The 21,495-nt window shown below is 35.5% G+C and overlaps 1 protein-coding gene across 12 annotated transcripts in view; it reads right to left on the reverse strand.

Annotated features, from left to right (window-relative positions):
* Positions 1–21,495, reverse strand: part of LOC145693591 (uncharacterized) — a 506,014-nt gene that overhangs the window by 322,580 nt on the left and 161,939 nt on the right. For all 12 annotated transcript variants that reach the window (XM_081769709.1, XM_081769703.1, XM_081769706.1 and 9 more), the window contains 2 exons: positions 15,435–15,533; positions 3,087–3,170 (listed from right to left, as the gene is read on the reverse strand). In XM_081769709.1, the coding sequence (XP_081625835.1) occupies positions 3,087–3,170; positions 15,435–15,533 (183 nt within the window). The remainder of the gene's footprint in view (positions 1–3,086; positions 3,171–15,434; positions 15,534–21,495) is intronic.

The raw sequence follows: 21,495 nt of genomic DNA on the forward strand, positions 1-21,495 counted from the left end.
TAACCAACAAAATTTTTTGAGATTATTTATTTTGATATTACACCAAAATGAAATATTTTTTAACATGCTGTTTGATGGTTGTGTTATTTTTTACAAATAGATTATACAACTAATTTATAATCACGTAAAATAAGAGTTTTTACATTACATTTTAGATATATTGTTGTGACATACATATATATAACAGAAAAATTAAAAACATTGTAAAATATATTAAAACTTTTTTTTTAACTTTTTAAAATTATTAAAGTTGAAGACTATGGCTTTACATATCAAATTTTTCCTAGTTTGTTGAGTATCCAATTCCTACGACAAAAGTTATGTGATAAGATTAATTTAGCTATATTAAAGGAAGTGCCAATGACTTTTGTTTTATTCATTTGCTTTTCGCTTCTATTTTTTTCTTTATGCTTCACTTTTTCTACAAAAAATACATAAATATTAGGGATGGGCAGAACCGGTTCCTGGTGGAACCGGTTTTCGGATCTGAACGGATCCGGTTCTAGAAGATCCGGTTTTGGAACCGGTTTTTCGGATCCAGTTCTGGAACCGGTTCTTCGGATTCAGGTCTAGAACCGGTTCTTAGGATCCAGGTCTGAAATCGGATACGAAACCGGTTCTGAAAACCGGATCTCCAAGAACCGGTTCCTCGTGGAACCAGTTCCGTTGGAACCGAAACTTTGTGACCATCCCTATTCTAAGCCCGAGCTGCTGGCAGGCTAGATGAAATGGTGGAAGCGACAGGCAGGTGCCCAGGCGGCGGGAGCTTGTCTCAATTGGCTAAATAAACTGGGTAACTGGCAAACTCATTGGCTAAACAGGCAAACTGGCCAACTCATTTAGCTAAACACCCACTGGTGGACCAAAATTTTTTTCTGAGGGCACAAGCGGGTCTGGGCGGGGAAGGCACAAGCGTATGGTCCTCTTTGCATTTTTTTGAAGGTGAACTTTGTGCCTCCTTTACGGGTTTTTGTGAGCTTTCAGATCCAGATCTGGAACCGGTTCCTAAGATCCAGTTCTGGAACCAGGTTTTCAGATCCAGATCTGGAACCAGTTCTTAAGATCCGGTTCTGGAACCGGGTTTTCGGATCCAGGTCTGGAACCGGGTTTTCGGATCCAGGTCTGGAACCGGATTTTCGGATCCAGGTCCGAAACCGGTTCCAGAACCGGATCTCCGAGAACCGGTTCTTCGCGGAACCGGTTCCGACGGAACCGGAACTTTGTGGCCATCCCTAATAAATATACGCAGGCAACAATGGGGCAAATTATGCTATTTTCAACAGACAGACACCCCCCACACACACAAACAATCGCTATTGTATTGGTTTATTTCTGTAGGACAAAAATTTAAGCATTTATATTAGTCAACCAGTCAACTCAAAAATTTCCTTGGATTTACAACGTTTTATCGAAAAGTTCCCTTTTTCCCTTTCTGCTAAATTTACCTACGAAATTTTCCTAGATTAGGGAAATTTCCCTTAAACTACGAACACTACTCACAGAATAAAACAGAAAAATGAAATGAAATGAAATCTTTGTTTTACGTCCCACGATTATGCTGGTTAGGCTAAAGGAGACGGTGGTGATTAGAGATAAGTGAAATGGTGGAATAAAGAAAGTGGGAGGAAACGGGAGAACCCCGAGAAAACCCACGAGCACGGCTTTTTTCGGGGTTCTCCCGTTTCCTCCCACTTTCTTCATTCCTCCCACTTTCTTCATTCCAGAATAAAACAGACTTAAATTTATGAGTTTTCGAATACTTTTCAACATTTACCATATAGTTTGACAAAATTTCTTCTTTATACATTGAATTTACACCCATTCATAACGGCGTCCTTACATATTGTATCTTTACTGCATAAAAAAAATCTGATTGGCCACAAAACTTAATAACGTAAATGTACAAGTCTGGCCATAAAAGAATATGATATCTTCGGTACCGGACCATTGTCCATAACACCATTTACATATTTATAAAGATTATCGTTACATGTTCTGACCCATCAAATGGCGTTGGCGATTCTTCAGATGATATTTTCTACAATCAAATTAAACTAAAACTAAAACTAAATGGATCAACTAAAACACAAAGTAGAACTATATTATTTCAAAATTTTGTCTTTCTTTAGGCATAATACATGTAATCTAATATAAATAAAATAAAGATTTTGTTTGTCTTTCTGTCTGTCTGTGTGCGGTCTGGGGATCAGACGTGTGGAGCGGGAGTTACCGAATTTTGGTCACGGGTCCCTTGTTCCAGGTCCCAGAGCAAAACGAAGCGTTTTCTTTTATATTTGAACCAGGGGGAGTCTCAGGGGGGCGTTTACCGTAAAAGTAGTAGAAAATGACCGATATTAGTGTCGAACTCATAGTTTTCGAGGTCGCTGAGATTAACGGTGACACTTCCATTAGTGCCGACTTGAAAATTCAGCTACCATTGTATGCAGGCTTGGGGTTACCTGCGGTGGGTGTAAAAATAATCCAAAATGACCGATATTAGTATCAAATCCAGGGGCGTAAATAAGGGCCCCGCAGACCCCGCATTGCTGGGGGGCCTCAAGCCACCAGGGGCCCCCAAATCGTGAAGCTGGATAAGGAGAAGGGGCCTCACTCCACGCTGTCTGCGGAGAGGCTCCCAAATCTTTATTTACGCCACTGGCTTTCGCGGTCGCTGAGATGAATGGTGAATCTCCCACAGGCATTGACTTCCAAATACAGCCCCCATATGAAGAATGGGTATTTCAGCTAGTAATTCATAAAAGCAATTTAATAAGTATTCGGTAAGAGCGCTATAATAAAGCTAAAGCTGAATCGTGTAGAAAAGATAGATACAATATACACAGGGTCAATTGCACTTGAGTTTATTTCAATCAAAGCTTCTAATAACTATACGACGATGCTCTCCAACAATGTTCCTCCAAAATGTATTATAGAAATAAAATTTGACAACCGTATAAAATAATTTGCTACATTTTTGTGCACAAATGTTACCAGATACATATTAAAACTGAAGATGTGTATGAAAGTGAAACAGAAAGAAAACTGATATTTTGAAATAAAAGAAATTGTTTAAGAATATCACTTACCCCTAAATTTTCTCCAACTGATGAAACAAAGGTACCATATTGTGTTCTGTTTTTAAGCCACGTCGTAGTTGTTCCTTCTAATTGCTATAGAAAATAATGGAAGATAATCATGTAGAACAGATTTAAAAAGTTTCTCTTATATCTAAAAATGTTTCAAATTGATGGAATGAAATGTGTTTAGAGGTATTACTCTGGCAAAATATCTAATATTTTAAGCTTTTGCTTTCCTTAAACACACTTGTAAATAGCAATGTTTCAGGAGACTTTCTCAAAATATACTAGTTTTGTAAAACTGGTGTCAGAATTGATGAAAACCAAACTATTTTCAATTACATGTACCAAAATATTGTAGAATAAATTAGAAATAATAGTACTAGTATTTACAAAAGACTATACTATTATTCTAGCATTTTTAATTTATAGTATTTTGTGGCTTATAAACAAGGCACGTAAAACTTTTCTGAAATGAACCCCTGCGAATTCAGAATGGTGATAATATTATACAAGGAATTTTTCATACTAGCATTAGGGCACCCCATAAGGAAGGGCAACCCCAACAAATATCGAGGAATCCTTACAAAAATATGCGTTTTTTGTTTAATTACCATCTTTTCAATACAAGAATTTAGCTACGTTTGAATTGCTACTTGGTTATTTTCATAGAAATGGAGTTGATAACAGTGAGAGACCATAGATATCCTGTTCAGAGTTTTCCTATTTAATTTCAGATCTATTCGGAGCATTTGGCATGACTTGCGAAATCTTAAAAAATCATTAATATGTGTGCTACGTAGTCTGAAAATTCATTTTTCTACGTTTTGCGAGGTTAGTAACTCTAAAACAAGGCTTGAATTTAACTTTCTATCATATACCCTTGCTTTTGGAATGGAATAATTCACCAAATATTGTAACAGAAAGTTCAATCTACCTTGTCTACAGAGTGGGATGTATATCGCTTTTCTCAAAATTCGTTCACAGTGCTCGAATAGAAACACTCACAGTGACATGAAAAGAAAAGGGCAAAAAGTGTTTGCTTTGTTTTCCGATGTTGGACTCTTTGTATATTTAGTACAATACATTATGTTGTTTGCAACTTATTTTCTTCCAATAAATTGAAAATTAACCAGACGTTTTAGTACCACAGCAATACACACTGAGAATTCAGATTATAACGTTGTCTTGAATACTTTGTTTTATATACTTTAAGATGCTGTTAACTTTCGTTTCTTTATTTTTATTTTTATTTTTTTGAAAAGTGATTTTTGTCCCTTTCCATAATATGTACACTTCTGCTTTCCAAAGTCTAAGTCCAAAAATTTGAACCTAGATCCTTCGTTTCTCAAATCTATGCTTACAGAGAAATTTATTTTCCTTCCATTCTGCCACAGAGTAACGTTCTTAGTCTTACAAAAGCAATAAACCAAGCGCATATTGCCACCAAGTAAACATATAATTGATATATAGAATATCATCATAACAGACGACAAAAAAGAATATATAAACAGATAAAAGTCAAAAGCTGGCATACTAGATGGTACGAGGTGATTCAAGCCTGTAGGGAACAGATCACCAAGAAAGTAAGATACACAGACGACGAACTTCCGAAGTCATGATTTTGTAGTTTGGTAGTTCTCCACACATAAATTCTGCTAGCAGTTGGAAATAATGTAAAGGAAGACTCATCCAACTAGATGACAATCTTTCACTGCTCCATTATCCAGTTTTTATGGGCGTTACACTACTACCTCCGTATAGCGACATGGTCAACAGTCGCGAGTGGTTTGGGAATTGCAGATCAGCCATAACTACCCTGTTTGTGGAGTTCTCATCTAACTGTTTTGACGATAACAAAGTTTGTGAGCACGGCATTCAGCTCAGCTGTTACTTTTAGCGCCATGGTGATCTTCTGCTTGGTCACAATCCTACCCAATGTGTGTCTGTCTCTGACACGCAACACACACTTGCGTCCATGCTGGTGCTTCGCTGATGCGATTTTTCCGGAACGCTCGTGGGAAAGCGTAATCTTCGAGACTTTGCCTCTTGATACACGAAACATTTCCGCTACTTCGGAAAAATCGGAAGCTCCCACCATACGCGCACCCATAATTTGCCCTCTGAAACTCTCTCAGCTAAGATTCACGATTACCTGCACGGACCGGTCATTGAACTGTAACTGGCCCATCTGTTCTATTGGCCAGGTTGTATACCTCACAGGATGCGCCAGTGACCACAATGACACCTATCATTCAGATATAAATCGTGTTTGAAATGGCTTCCTCTTTTATACCAGGTGTTTCCATATTTTCCCATCCCCTGTATATTGTGAGGGGATGGATTACACGATCATTCTAAATTGGATTGCTTTTACTTGGAATAAAAATCCATAAGAACTTTTATTTCTGTAGCCTTTAACCTGCAATATCCTTAAGTCGTAAGGTTAATTACAATATATTGAAAAAATCAACATTGCAGACAAGCCACACCAATTTGTTCACGGATTATAAGATCGAAACTGTGTTGCTTTGTGAAAAAAAAAGGTTACATGTCCAATTGAATAATTTATATTGACTTCATGACTTAGCCCGAAGACCAAATTAGATTTTCCAAGGAATAGTAAATGCGTTTATAGTCTGAACTGTTTGTGTAGAGTCACCCACATTACAGCTTCTGAATAGGCTTACTGTTTTGTTTCATCATGATGTGATTTCTTTTTGGCATGAACCAGGTGTTTCTTGGCATAGATTACATCACTATCGAACGTTTTTCGTCTCTTTCACGTCCAATTTTTCATGATTTTTTCTTTACTCCATAATTCAGTTTAATAAGTGGATTTGAACCGCGGACGTTTACTATTAACAACTTCCTTTATCCAGTGATTTAACCCTCGGCTAGTGTTCCACTAAATGAGACGTCTCACTTGCAAACTTATGTATGAACACAATGAGTGAAGTTAGCAATTCACATGTTTTCAATACGCATTTTTCTCGTAAATTATACTTGGCATATATGTAAATCAATGATTAGATACAACTAATCGGATGCAAGTAATAATGTTTGTGATAATTTCAAGATAGGAAAACAATGTTACGAATTCATTAAAAATGTTAAAATGTTAAATTCCATTCCATGAACAGGATTGAACATTATCACCATCGGAAGATTCATACAGGAACATGGATTTACATTAAGATGTGTGGATATAAAGAAAACATCATGTAGCTATATCAGTCTGAGACAAGCGAATAAACATAGCTGATTGTACTTGTGAATTTTAGTGTAATAGAGGCCTACCTTACAAGAAAGAAGAACGAGAATAGAGAAATCGTGAAGTTTCTTATGTTCTTTAATGACATACAGTGAAATCGTTATTAAGAGACAACTGACAAAACATCATGTTTAATTAGTTTTGAAGACAGAGAAAAAGTGTTAAATGATAATTCGAATCATGATTTAATAAGTTTGTATCTAGGTGCAAGTTGTTATACAGAAGTCGAGTAAGCAGAAGAGAGTCTAGACAACTCGATCCGTTATGCCTAAAACCTGAAAAGCCTATCTTATATATAAAGCTAAATTATGTTCGGCGCTATACAAATCCAGGACATTGGCTTGACACACTTTTAGGCAACTGCAGGGTTTAGTTTTTCGGTATTTTTTTTCGAAAATAGCTTCAACGAATTTAAACTCGTACATGAACTTCTGTATAAAGAGATACAGCGTTTTATATTTCCCCCAAACAGTCCTTGGTACTACATAAACTAGTTGCTTTATTGCTAAAAGCTCGTATTTATTAAACTAAATATTGGTAAATGCAAAGGAAGGCCCCTCTCATATTCTCTTTTGTTAGTTATACTCAATATGTTTCTTTCCCTATATATTTTGACAAACAATCAATTTCAAGAACTTGAGTTACATAAACTATGAAATTTTAAGACTGCATGCTCAGTGCGGTGCCGTGGAAAATCAGTATCTGGGGAAAGAGTATACGACGGCACCCCGTACATATGAGTGAGGTCAACAGATCAGCCGTGAAGTGCCACCATGGTTGGCGCGAAGTGTAAGAAAATTTTCAAAATAATACCTGCTTTTCCTTGATTTTGAGCACCTTTTATTACTATTTCCCTTTCATTTTATGTATGTGCACACGCATTTTTCTAACGTGATTAATATTTTTCCTCTCTCTTTTTTCTTTCCTTCTTTTCTTTTCTTTTTCGTCCCGAATTTTGCGCCCCCTTACTTCGGCGCCCGGGGCCGTCGCACGCTCGCCTTCCCCCACGGCACGGCACTGCTCTATAAGCTGCTTTCTCTCTACATTTTTTAAAAACAACAATTAATTTTAAGAACTTGAGTTACGTAAACTACTGAAAATTTAAGAATGCATACTTTTAGAAGAATCATATCTTTCTGTAGTCGGATTACTATTAATTTAAAATTCAAAAGGATTATGATGAAAAATCAGTATTATATGAAGGGTAAGGGGAAAAAACAAGGAATGTCCATGTGTGTGCTTTATCCAGTACTTTGTCATATTTGTTGGCCATTCTTGGCTCTATTTGACTGTATATGCCATGCATGCTTAGATGTAGAAATATTCATGTAAACAAGGCAAAAGATTTGACTAATCCTATTCTTTTTTACGAGGTTTTCAATATTAAAACGCTGTTTTCTCGAAAATGCATTTTTGTGACATTCCTTCTTTTTTCCCCTTACCCTTCATATATAAAAATCAAATTTCTCATCTTGGTAAAAGCAGGATTACTACGAAATTTAGGTTCAACACGGTTTCTTAAGTCCTAATTTTAAAAACAAATTGCAGAGGTAGCAAACAAATTGCTATAATTTTTGTAGATTCGTAATTTTAAAGATTACTTCACATCAGCGTTTGCATGTTTATTTTGAATATTAGTCACAGAACTACTTTCGCTAGGACTTCTCACTTGGCACTACTTACAAAAGTACAGCACAACAGAGAATAAAACAGTCAACGGGATTATGGTATGAATACTGCAATATTATTGTTTAATTTTTAACTCTGTCTGTGGTAAAAAGGCAGGGAAAATGAGCCAGAACTAAGGAAATACGTAAAGATTTGGGGACATTTTTTCGACTAGTTTCAGTAGAATGATGTGTGAAATTCGTGAAAGACTTGTCGCCCCAACGGGACTTGTTTCTGAGTTGTTAACGTTGTCATCTTAATTGCTACATGAGAAGAAAGTATGTCTGAGTGTTTCCTGGAAAAGTTGAATGATTTTTGTGAGAAGTGAATAACCCTTGACGTCATTATGACCATGATCAATAGCTTGAGAAGGGTTCCTGAAGGGTGCCCCTGTATAGGACCCTTCAAGGACCCCTCCAATGGATTTAGGACCCTGTCCCTGTCTTTTTATTTCATTCGTATTATTTACAATAATACTAGTTGTTAAAGTAGTTGCAGGACCTTTAAAATGGTCGTCAGAAGAGTGTCCCTGTATAGGACCCCTCCCATGGATTTAGGACCCTGTCCTTGTAGAAAACAATTGTAGGACCCCTCCACTGCTTTTAAGACCCCCCTGGGTCCTCAAATGTAAAAAATGACCCCCTGGCTTCCCAGGACCCCGTGAGTGTACTAAAAGTGGGAATCGAACCCGGTACTACCAGCTTAAGGGCATACACACTAAGTACTTAACTATGGAGGAGTGGATTGTAAGGAATATTATGGATTCTCCGTCTGAAAGACGTTGCGAACTTGTGAGGTATAAAATCTTTATTTATTCATTTATTTATTTTATTGTTCATAACTTTGTATGCTTATCTTTTATTTTTTGGATGAACACACACAGCTATAGCACGATGCGTAGCATGGTCTTCGCACATTCTTCTTGCTTGGAGTCTGGAGACTGAATGAAACTAGCAGTAAGCTTGCGCTTGTCAGAGAGTGAAAGTTTGTTTCTGTGCTCGTGACGTTAACAACCATCCGTGTCGTCGCACTGTCAGTGATTTTCTGTTCTGGATACTGTATGTGAGTGAGCTTGGTGAGAAGGGAAAAAGCTTGTATTTATGTGGTTGACCTAGTACTATGATGTGTGCTAGAGGGGAGAAGGTAGCAACTCTGTATTGTACATGTGATGACATAGTTTTCCTGGGAATAGTATGCAGCTAACTCGTATTGCATAGGGTGTATGATATAGAGAGATTTCCCCAATATTTCCTTGTCAACAGTTTGTCATTGCCTTTAGCCCTGCATACTTTTGCTTCCCTGTTGTAACCAACTTTCGTTTTGGTAGAGAGATCATTCAGAGTGATTACCTGAAAAATGTTTGTTGAAACTAGACGAACAGAAAATTGATACTATCAACACAATTTTATTTAATGACTATACATTATAATGAAATTTTATCATACAAGCTGTACATGAAGTCCAGATGGAAATCACACTTCTAATCTATGTCTGCAATATTCCAGAAACTATATAGATTTCATTTTGAGAATTTTTTGTCCAGACAAGATGCAATCTTCCATTTTGTAATACTTGAAATCGTCTACGGATTTTTGCAGAGAAAATGTTAAGTAATGCTAGATGAAAACCTCTGAATTTCCTAAATAAATTATTTATAAAGCCTAATTTTTACCCCTTTTCCCTTATATTTCGATATTAAGCTGTGCATACAGCGTGTGTTGATTTTTTGTGACTTATGTTTTGAAGTTTGTTTTTCTTTTCTTCTTAGAAGATTCATGTAAGTTCTTACTATTAAAAATACTAAATACTATTTAAAACGCACGGCAAAATTTGCCATTTCGATCTGGATTACTGACCGTAACACTAAATTTTAAACGCTCTCCTGTATTTGCTAAATAATAATAAAGGTGAGATCAAGATGTGTTTCTTATTACCGTGGACGTTGAATACTATATTTTCAGGACCTGTATATCAAAGGAGACATGGTGTAGGTAGTTTCTTTAAATGGTTATTTCGTTTTGCTTTACCATTTCTTAAACAAGGTGTAAAGACTGTAGGGCGTCAGGCATTACAAACGAGTATACAAGTTGAAGGTGGTGTATTGGAAAATCGTCCATTTAAAGAATCTGTTCGTGCACATGTAAAAGAAGCTGGTGATAGTTTAAAGACAAAAGCCATTAATAAAGTCGGACAGTTATTAACTGGTAGTGGTAAGAGACGGTCGCGCAAGGAAGGCTCCTGCAATTGTAAAGTTTGGACCACTGACAAAACGTAAACATATAAACGATATCTTTTCATAATGTCGATCCTAAATTCAGATAGTTCTGAATGTTGTACAAATGAATTTGATTTCTTTTCTATACCTATGACACAAACAGCTATTAAAGCAAGTGCTGAATACCGTCCTATTTCTACATTAACCTCAGAAGGACCTATTGAATTTGTTATTCCTGGAGAAACAGGGGAATTTATTTATCATGCATATCCATATATTTATGTACGTTCTAAAATTAGAAAAGCTGATGGTAAAAATTTAACTGAAGATGATACTGTATCAATAATTTCCTAATAAATTAATGATATTTCGTTAAACGATAAATTAATTAGTTCGTCATGAGAATCGTTCCTTATTGTTCATACATTGAAACATTATTAAATTATTCTTATGATGATTCTCAAACAAATTTCGCATGTGCCATGTGGCATAAAGATATTGCAATTAAATAAATTAGATAATACAAATGCTGGTTTTGGAAAACGTGCTAATAAGGTGAAAAATAGTAAATCTTTTGAAATGTACGGATGTCTTCATACTGATATTGTAAGTTCAGATCATATACTTCCCAATAAAGTAAGTTTACGTGTAAAAGTACACCGCAGTAAAGATAATTTTTGTTTAATGTATCCTGAAATTACAAGTTGTAAAGTTGCACTTGAGGAAGTTATTCTTCATGTACGACGCACTGATGTAGCTGCAGATTTAGCTATGCAATTAAATACGCGAATGGTTTCGGAAACGGCCAAGTTACCTCTCACAACAGTAGAAACAAGATCTTATACCATTTCTGCACAAGTAGTCTTACAACTTTGATAATCTCTTCCTGGGTAATGTTCCTAAAGGCCTGGTTATTGGTTTCATCTGCAACACAGCCCTCAATGGAAAATCACATCTTAATCCCTATGAGTTTCGAAACTTTAAAGTTAACAAACTGCAATTACACGTCGGCTCAAAATAATTTCTTCCCAACCCTCTCACCCCTGATTTTAATAATGATTTATACCTTCTAAGTTACTATACTTTGATTTCAGGTACTGGTATGTATTATCAAAATTATTCACATCCTGTTAATCTTAATGAATATCCAAATGGATATGCTCTGTATGCTTTTATTCTGTCTCCAACAGGAACTTTAGACGACAATACATGGGATGTAGTTTGTGATTCCACTGTAAATTTAAAAGTATCATTTTCAGAAACTTTAACTGAACCTGCTACATGTATTGTGTATGCACAATTTGATTCCTTAGCACAAGTAGACAAAGATAGAAATATTTATACTAATAACACCTTCTAATTAATTCAGTTGAGTATAATGAGGGTTGTTGTGCACTTCTCTGCTTCGATGCTTCTGTGCACGATAATGATGATGGATTTATTGTAAAGGAGTTTGCAATTGTGAATCCAGGCGTTCTCTGTTTTCAAAACTGGATATTTAAACCAACATAACCTTTAAATAAGTTATCTGAGCCGATCATAAGTACAAACAAGTATTTTAGTGAGAATGTGTATGGCATTACCTGGCACGAAGGGGATGTAGAGTATTCACATCTTAAAGAAATACTTGAAACATATTGTTCAAATACTACAAGTATGTACACTTACGGAATAACTGGAAAGTGTTTTCTTGAAGAAATTCTTCCAACAAATGTTACAAATTTAGAAGAAATAGACTGTCCAAAGTATACAGCATTAAGTTTTCACGTTCACGAATGTGTGCATAATAAACATCGTTTCGTACAATATAGGTGCAGTGTCCATGAGGCATTACTGTATAGTGAATATGTAAAAGTGTATGATTATGTTTTGCATGTGAATAACAGTGATAATTACATACCTACTACAATTAAGAAAAATAATCTTCATCATGTATAGTGACGAATTGTTAAAAGTGTTACTAGCTGATAAAGTGACTGGTGCAAGTGTTACTGGAATTTACCCCATTGACAAACTTCCTGTAATGGTAGAACCACCTGCTGCACTTGTGTTTAATCTTGATACATCCGATTCAAGTGGATCGCACTGGGTTGCAGTGTACATCGATGAGAAAAAACAAGGATACTACTTTGATAGTCTTGTTATGGACATTCTTAAAAATAACTTATCAAAAAATACTAAGATATGTTTTGCAAATAGTCAACAATATCAGTCCGATGATTCTGTGTTTTGCGGATATTTTGTTTCATTCTTTTTGCATTATATTATTCGCACTCAATCATTTCAAAAGTGTTTAAAAATGTTCAAAAAATTGAAAAAGAATGATTATATCTTATAAACATGTAAACAAAATTTTAAAAAGAAAACACAAATAATTTTTATTTTTTATTATATATATTTACATTTTTTATATTTTTATTATGTATACATTTTTAATTCAAATTTTTAATTACAATTTTCTTAATTACATTTTATAAAAATTACTATATTTTTTAAAATTACATTCCTGCATTTTATTTACAATTCCTTATTACAATCTTGATAATGCATTCGTTAATACTGTTGACCTTTCATATTTCCACCAATAATTCAACTGTTGGGTGTTACGATATGCACATCCTGATTTCTTTGCAATATTTGTGTGAAAACAACAATATTCATTAAATGTGTTTCCACACAAATCATTTAATGGAGAACAGTTTTCTTTCTAAATCAATAACATTATCTAATGCAAATATTCTCTTAATCCAAAGAGATTTCTCTAAACCTTTACAATAAAAGGTTGAATTCTTTGCACATAATTGATATACAAGGTTCTGTATGAATGATACAGTATATTCAGTTTTGCTATCCCTCTTCAATCCATGTAAATTTAATTTTAATCAATCAATTTGTTTTGGACAACCTAATGACAATAAATTGTATTCTATTGGTGATTTTACCAAGCAATGGATTTTACCTGTATCATCGACTGCGTTTAGGCAGAACTCACGAATAATAAATTCGTTATCAGACATTTTAAAATCTTGAATCTCAATAATATACTGATTTACGCATGGTGAAATTTTGTTTGTGCAATGAATAAAGAATAGTATAATTTGCCCAAAAACTTTTGTTTTTTTAAGATAATACGTTTTACTCATAAAGCATATAAATGAGATTTCACTATGTTCTTGTTCAAACACTTCAAAAAGTTCACTAAGAGATTTTTCAAGAGATAAGCATATCGCTGCAAATGTTCCAGTATTATGAAGATGACTACAATCATGAAGAATATTCAATTTACATTCCATGTATTTAATTGGATTATTATCACGTAAGTGTACTTTTATTGTTTTAATACACAATTCACCTTAATATTTTCAGAAGTACATAACACACATGAAACACTACCACTCTTTGAATAAATTTTTTCACTCTGGAATGTTCGATTTCCGTCTCTCTTTTCTTAATAAAACGTCCAGTAATTCCGGCTGATAGTCAATATCATTTAATAATTCCACTAAAACGTCCAGTAATTCCGGCTGATAGTCAATATCATTTAATAATTCCACATGTGTTTCATAGAATTTTTCTCTTGTTAATATTCCAGTAATGTGTGTATTTTCATACAGGTAAAACACATCTTCTTCAACACTAGGGCTTGCTATAATAGTTCATGCACGGGTTTCCAATGACTTGGCGGGTATACTCATACAATCATGAGCATAATCATGATAGGATCCTTCTTCACAACCATCGCATATTAATGTATCGTTGAAATCCCATTTTTCAATAGCCTCCTTTATACATTCACGGTCAGTTTTTGATTAGTACAACAACAGTCTAAACTCCAAAATCTCGATGTTTTTGATAATACAGGTGGAGATGACGCCGGGGTTTCTGAAACTGTTAGTACTGATGATTCTATTGCGTCAATATCAAATTCTTTGTCTGACGATGATTCATATATTTCTAATTTAGCATCAGATGATGATGCTTCAATATTACTATTGCAATGATCCTTTTTCTCATAGGACTGAATGATGCATCTTTATATATTTTTCTCCTATAACCTGTATTTAACGTATTTTCATACCCACAGGGTAATCACGTGTTCACCTTACGCGGAGTTAAATTTGTTTCCTATTAGTCGTCGGCATTCTGTGATGTCTAACCACCGCGACGCCAAACTTCTTTTCTGTTCTCCGACGGCATTCTGTGATGTCAACTAACAGTAAGGTCAATACCCTACAACACCAGCTTTCACTTCCACCCATCCATCCGAGTTCCAAAAAGCCCGCGAAAAACTTTAGTTACTCTCTTGACTTCGGCCAAGAAGGATCTATTCTAAAACTGGTCCGCATCCGCTACTTCTTAACAACGAGCTTTTTAGTACGCTCACACAGTGTTCAAGTAAATTATTACGAGTAACTTAAAAAATAAGATGTCTCAAAAATAAGTTCCGCATGAATAAAGTTTATTCCCTCCCACAATAAAATATAACAACGAGCTTTTAATATAATCACAATCAAAGATTGTTCATCGAGTAAATTACGGGAGAATAAAAGATATGATCCAATTAAAAATAATTGATATGATCACAACATAGCTGTTCTAATAAGCTTCATATCGAAGCGAAAGAATAAAGATACGATCCAATAAAAATAATATGTTCACAATCAATTTTAATAACGCTCATGCTATGCATACGATCCCTAAAAATAATACTAAAGAATAAAAGATACGATCTAATTTTAAAAAGCTGGTTCGAGATTAATTTTAGTATAGTCACAGCATAGCTGTTCTAATGAGCTTCATATCAAAGCAATCAATTAAAAAATATTAGATCTAAGTCACATTTAACAATGACTATGCTTAGCATAGGATCCAATTAAAAATAATTAATACGATCAAAGCATAGCTGTTCTAATCAGCTTCATACGGAAGGGAGCGAATAAAAATTATTACTTAAGCAGAGTGTGCTGTGCATACGATCACGTGATAACGGTAATTCACCTTACAGAAAAATCCTACTTTTCTATGTACCACTTAACGTTACAACACTTTGTCTAGCTTGTAAAACATTAAAAATAACAAGTCCCGTTAGGGCGGCAAGTCTTTCACGAATATCACGCATCATTTTACTAGTCTCTGGAAGGTAGCCTAGGTTTTTGTAAACAGAAGTGTTCATTTTGTAGCTATTAATAAATATACTCACTTGAGATAAAGAACCTCCAGCAACAGAACTTCTGCCGATCAAAATACTATTGTGTACGGAAATATCGGAAGTTTGATTCATGTTATCCTGCACGAGTACCTGGAATAGTAAAGATAAATATTTTAGGATCTCTGTTGCTAGTATCTTCTATGTTTTAAATCGTTAGGCTTTTTTTATTTTTTAAAAATCATTTGATCCACATTTGATTAGCGAGAACCGCCTTATTAACTAGTCTACAGAAATTACCATGTATATAACACAAACTAATAAATAAAAGAAAATAAATCAATTAATAAATTAAAATTAATTTGCATTTTATTTGACTCATAAAATGAATTTTATTTTGCGCTGTTTATTTCTGCAAATTGATTTTATTAACAGATTTAAATGGCCATGATTTCTGAAATATGTAAAATTTGATGCTTCGGTTTTGGAAAGAATGTTAGGGAGCAGTAGAAACATAAGCGTGGAATATTCTATACCTTAATAGTATTAAGACAGATACATGAATGATAATAAAATGATTAAACTTCTGTTTTGCAAATCCTTTTATTCACTAAAGCTTCCCGTGTAGTTAGTATATGTGTCTTCGGTGTGGGAGACCCAGGTTTGATTTCTGGTTAGAGGTCATATAGTTCGAATCCTATATTACATAGCTTCGCTGTTACAAAGAGATGTTAAATTCCAAATCAATCAATCAATCAAATTTTATTCAGTAAGTAATCTTTAAAAACACTAGACATTGTTTATAGTGAAATTTATTATGAAATATTAATTTCTTAACTTCAGTTACATTATTTAAGGGTACTGCCAAGAACATTTTATTACAATCAAAGTCTTTGCTATATTGGACTTCATGTAAAACTTCATGAGTTCATACGTGACTCTACTTCGTACACTGACATTTTTTGAACAAACTAGAGCACTTGTAGAACGCCTTATTCAGTTCTTAGTCCAGCAATCCTTACAGCATTGTTGGTTGTTTAATGTTGAACAATGTGAAAAATCGAAAGTGTGAATGCACTTTTGTTTGCGGTCATACAATAGGAATGTAGGCATATCTTTATATTTTTTTCAGAGTGTTTTCAACCATATCTGGTGTTTTATATGTTATAACGTTCAGTGACTTGTGTATTAAAAACTCTGTCTTTCTAATATAATAACTGAAAGGACTGTGAATGTCTTCTCTGCTGTAGGCTTTAAAGCTAAAATTATATGCAATTTTTTCAACAAACACATAGGGAGGAAAATATTACAAAAATTATATAGCTGCGCTCAGAAACGTAATCGTTACTTGGCCCTATAGTACGATTACTTGGCCCTATAGCAATAACACTTTCCAATAAACGTGTTATTCAATGTGATTAATCCAGATACCATTCCTTTAGATGGTGTTGCAGCAGATCAGTATGCTCCGATACGGTGCCACACATTTAAATTTGTTTGTAGCCACTGTTCTCGCTTCTAGAAGTCTTTATTTGTACAATGAAACATATTTGGGGACATTTTCCTTTTTTTTTCATTTAGTTCCGAATGTAAAACTAATTATGTTAACTATTAATGCATTTTATACAACACAATATATCACAACTAATCACATCGTATCAAACTGTTAAAATTGTGTAATTCAATTTGGTGGATGTATTCCCCTCCTTCTTCTTTTCGTCACTCACATACAAACAAGAACTGAGAACATAGAATTAGATGGACACACACTCACTTGTCTGCTGTGATCAAATAACGAGACTTAATCATTTTCTTAACTATTTTTTTGAGTGTCATCTTTTCTTTCGTAAGGTTTCCCCCCTTCCTTTTTCATGTTTTTCTTAACTATCGCCACAGCCTTTCTCTTAATTTTGTCTCTCTTCTCTTCATCTTCAACCTGACTAACGGCCTGTTCAACTGAATAAATCATTTCTTCCACATTCAATCTGTCCTCTTTGATTTTGAATTTATGTCCTAAGCTTAATAACTTCTTTTCTTCCTCTGTCATTGATACAACACTTATCACTACCACCTTTTTGTCCAGATCCTTGCGTCATCCAATGTATATGCCTTCCTTTCCTTTCAAGTCTATTCCGTATTTTTAACTGAAAACACATCTACCAACTACATGTTGATGATTACTTCGGGATATGAAAAGATACGCGGAGACAAATTACCACATTTGTGAAGGAAATAGATCAAGAGAAAGGCATAGAACTCGAACTGGAAATAGAAGAGGAAGGGAACATTGTGTTACTAGATTGAAAATAAGCAGGCAGGGAGACGAATTGGTCACAGAATGGTTCCAGAAGAAGTGTGCATCAGTGAACGTCTGTCATAAAAGGAGCGATGTTGATCGATCAACAAAGAGCAATTTCACAGAAAATATGGAGGAGACGATCATGTGGATTAGTAGTGACAGAAGGAAGGCAGAGGAAGATATAGAAACATTTCACAACCAATTGGAGGCCAACGGATATGATAAAAGACACCTAAGGATGGAAAGGATAGGAAGAAAGGACCAGAATAGTAATAAGAAAAAGGAATAGGCCTATAAGAAAGAAGAAGATGGAGGGAAGGGAAAGAAGCCATGGTGGGGAATAGAAAGTACAGGGGAAGATACTGAGATAATAAAGGGAGCTCTAAAGAAAATACAGGAAAGGGAGTAGGGGACTATTGGATGTGTTACGTATGAGGAAAAAGAAGAAAGAAGAGTAGGAGGAAAGCCGTGAGGAGCTGATGGAAAGAAAAGGAGTGGTTTACAAGATGGTGCAGTAATAGTTGTTATAGTTGTTATATTGATGAAACGGGGAAAAAACTAAAAGAACGTTAAAACAATACCAAAATGATGTGAGATTAGAAGGAGAAAGAAATGCCATTTTTAAACATGTGAGGGACACGGGGTCATAATATGCATTGGTGCGAGATTGAATTGTTAGCACGGGAACAAACGACGTTAATTAGAAAGTGGAAGGAGGCCAGGTTCATTGAAAAACAGAAAAACTGTGTTGTGAATTGGAATACAGGACTTAAAATTGACGAACAGTTGAACAAGTTATTGGAAAGACTTAATTTGTAGCTTAGTTTTGGACCAGGGAGGGAAAATGGGTCTGCGGTGTTTAGTTTCATTTTTGTCAACTTTTGTTATGATCGGGTGAATATGTTTTGATCAGCAATCAGCGTTAATAGTGTGGTATGTTAGCGTAAGTATCCTGCATTTCCGGTTACCAGCATGAAAGTTCGCCATTTTGTTACATGTCCAATCAAGGTTGGAAAATTACTGGGAGACAGTTCGTAGAATCATTATGGTCGACACTGGACGCCATATTGGAAAATGGCTAACTTGTAGCAACTTAATCTAAATATTTACATGAAAGCTTTAGAAAACACTTTTCTTCTTCTCCAGTCTGCTGCCAAACAGAATAAGAAACAGTTAATAGCAAATATTTTCCGATTTTAGTCATTTAACCCTTTGGGGACCGATGGATCAGATTTGTACCACAGCGTCGACCTTTGGAATTTGTCTTATATGTCTCTAGTTAAGCTTTTTCACACCGGGCTTTTTGCATTTATTCAAGCGTGGAAGCATCAAAGAATGCGTTTCATGGGCATTTTCCAGTCACGCGTGCGATGCCTACGGGTGGTGTCGTCACGAACATTGAAGAATAAAAAATTGGATAAATTTTAGAGCTTTTTGGCAATTTTTTGACACGTCCCTATTTATTCTAGGATCATGATTCGTACGTCGTTATGCTCGTAATGAAACACTGTTTCCAACTGGTTTATTATAATTTCCCTATTGTGTATCAGAAGCGAGAAAATCGCGTTCAAATTGAAAAAATGAAATTTTTTAAGGAAAAATTCCATTTTTAGGGATTCTCCCCCTCAGGGACACGATAGGGGCATGTGAGTGGTTAGGGGGTCATTTGAAAGCTACCCTAATTTGACACGAAATCGTTTGCGAATTATGATCCTCGGATAGATAGGGACGTGTCAGGGAGTTTTTGTTTTTCCCTTAAAGTAGTAAGGGTTATGCTTTCCACGTGAGGGAATTTTCTTTACCGTCCTTAGTTTTCAAGATATGAGATTGATATTTTCCACAGATATTACATACACCATGTAGTATGTTTTAGGGGATTTTGAGATCCAAGCGTTAACACAGGGGGAAGAGGGACCCAAACTTGTAAAAGAGTGATTTTTTTCTGACAAAATTTCCCTTTGGAGGTAATTTTCCGTCCATAGGCACACGGTATCCACATGCGAGTGGTACCACTCGAAAGGTTGATTCACTCCAAAGACAACAAGGTACGATTCATGTTCTTGCGAAGAATAGTCTTTATGCTGAAGCTCATAAAAAACAAGTGACTGACAATGTATTATTGAGAGAAAATTGGTAAATCGGCAAGAGCATCTACACTAATTTTGGGGGACACAATTCTTCATACCTCATTCCATTCACTATAAAGCAAAGTTTTTTTGGTACCACTTGCATGTTCGAGGGGAGATATTGGTGCCAATTTTTTTTGTGATTTCCGTTTTTCCCACTCTGGGCGGGAATTTTACGCCTTAGGTACAAAATAAGGAAATTTGACTAGTACAGTTGAAATCGCAGCTTCATTACAAAAACACGTAGATATGAACCATGCTCCTACGATAAATAGTCTCGTTGCAATAGCTGCTTGACTGAAACTCTAAAATTTACCTAAAAAGGCAAGGTCCCATAAGGGTTGACTGCATGAATGGCCTCCCCGGTCACCCGACCTCACCGTCAGTTTTTATTGTAGAGGTGTTGTATATCAAGTACAAACTAATACAGTTTATAATTCTACAACTTTTATACGTTTGCTACAATGTTACATATCTACATAACTCATATTCATTTCACATTTTAAAAAAAGTTCAGCTGCTGTGTTCATAGTGATATCAATATGAGCATTGTTCTTCACATTCGCAAAGCAACGTACAGACGAGGTCGTTCTTAATACAAGTACATTTCCCAAGTACAGCGCAAATTTGCAACGGCATGTCACTAGTTGTCGACTGTTATCAGACATACTCCTCAACATAGTCCACACAGGTTGGTAACCGAGTCCGTCATCTATTTTCTTCCAACCCCAGTTCAGGGGTTCAACATCATGCACATCTTTTTCGAGGCACTGTCGTCAGATCTTGCACTGAATAGTTGCCCTTCTTGTATGGAGATTCAATGCGTCTTTGGTTAGAGATATTCTGTCTATTGTGCGATTTTTCTTGCTGAATAGAATACGTCTGGTTTCGTAGAGTTCCTCGCAAGTAATTACTTGATATGTTGTACATGAGCGTCATAAATCGCTGGATTAGCATGCGAGATTGGTAGCTTACAACATCGTGAGAATGAACGACTGACAGTTCCCGGAAATCTGTATCCACTTCTCTAAACGCCATCCACGTATTCCATGCACTTGTCTTGCCATCGCCAAGGAAGGCTGACATTGTGTCAGCCCGTAAAACTGTGAAAAAAACGACAACAGACAGCAAATCTATCGTTCCAGAAGGTCGTGCACATGGTGTGTATAGGAATGAAACGTCGCTTTTTTGCAGAACCAAAATCAATCCATGGTTTCTCCAGAGTGGGTGACAGATGCAGAAACGCAAAGAGAGCGATAACAACATCAGAGTCAACTGTACTTTTGTGTCCCTTCTCTGCGGCATGACGGACGTGCAGAAGGTTCTTCCATCAGCTTCTATGTGAGATGAGGGAGAAATACCAGTAATATCTAAGTCTAAGGAAGAGGATAAGACTTCATTTCCTCTTGTGCAGAATATTTCTCTTTCTGAAATATCAGCTACAGTTATTATTTCTGCGAGGTAATGAAATAACCTTTCCTTGTTGTTATCGTTTGCAAGGAACTTCTGGAAATTGTTTGGAAACGGTCCCGTTGACTTGACAACAAAGCGGTTGCCCTGCCCACGCTTCTGACGCGTCTGTGTTTTCAAGCTCTTTTCAATGTAGCGGTCAAAGACCACGTTTAGTGTCTCGAATGCGGCATATTCTGCAAATGTTTTTGCTGCTCCTGGTTGCAGTTGGTGTACCAGC

The sequence above is a fragment of the Thermobia domestica genome, chromosome 8, assembly GCF_964235325.1.
Source record: "Thermobia domestica chromosome 8, izTheDome1.hap1.1, whole genome shotgun sequence".
In the NCBI taxonomy this organism is placed as follows: Eukaryota; Metazoa; Arthropoda; class Insecta; order Zygentoma; family Lepismatidae; genus Thermobia; species Thermobia domestica.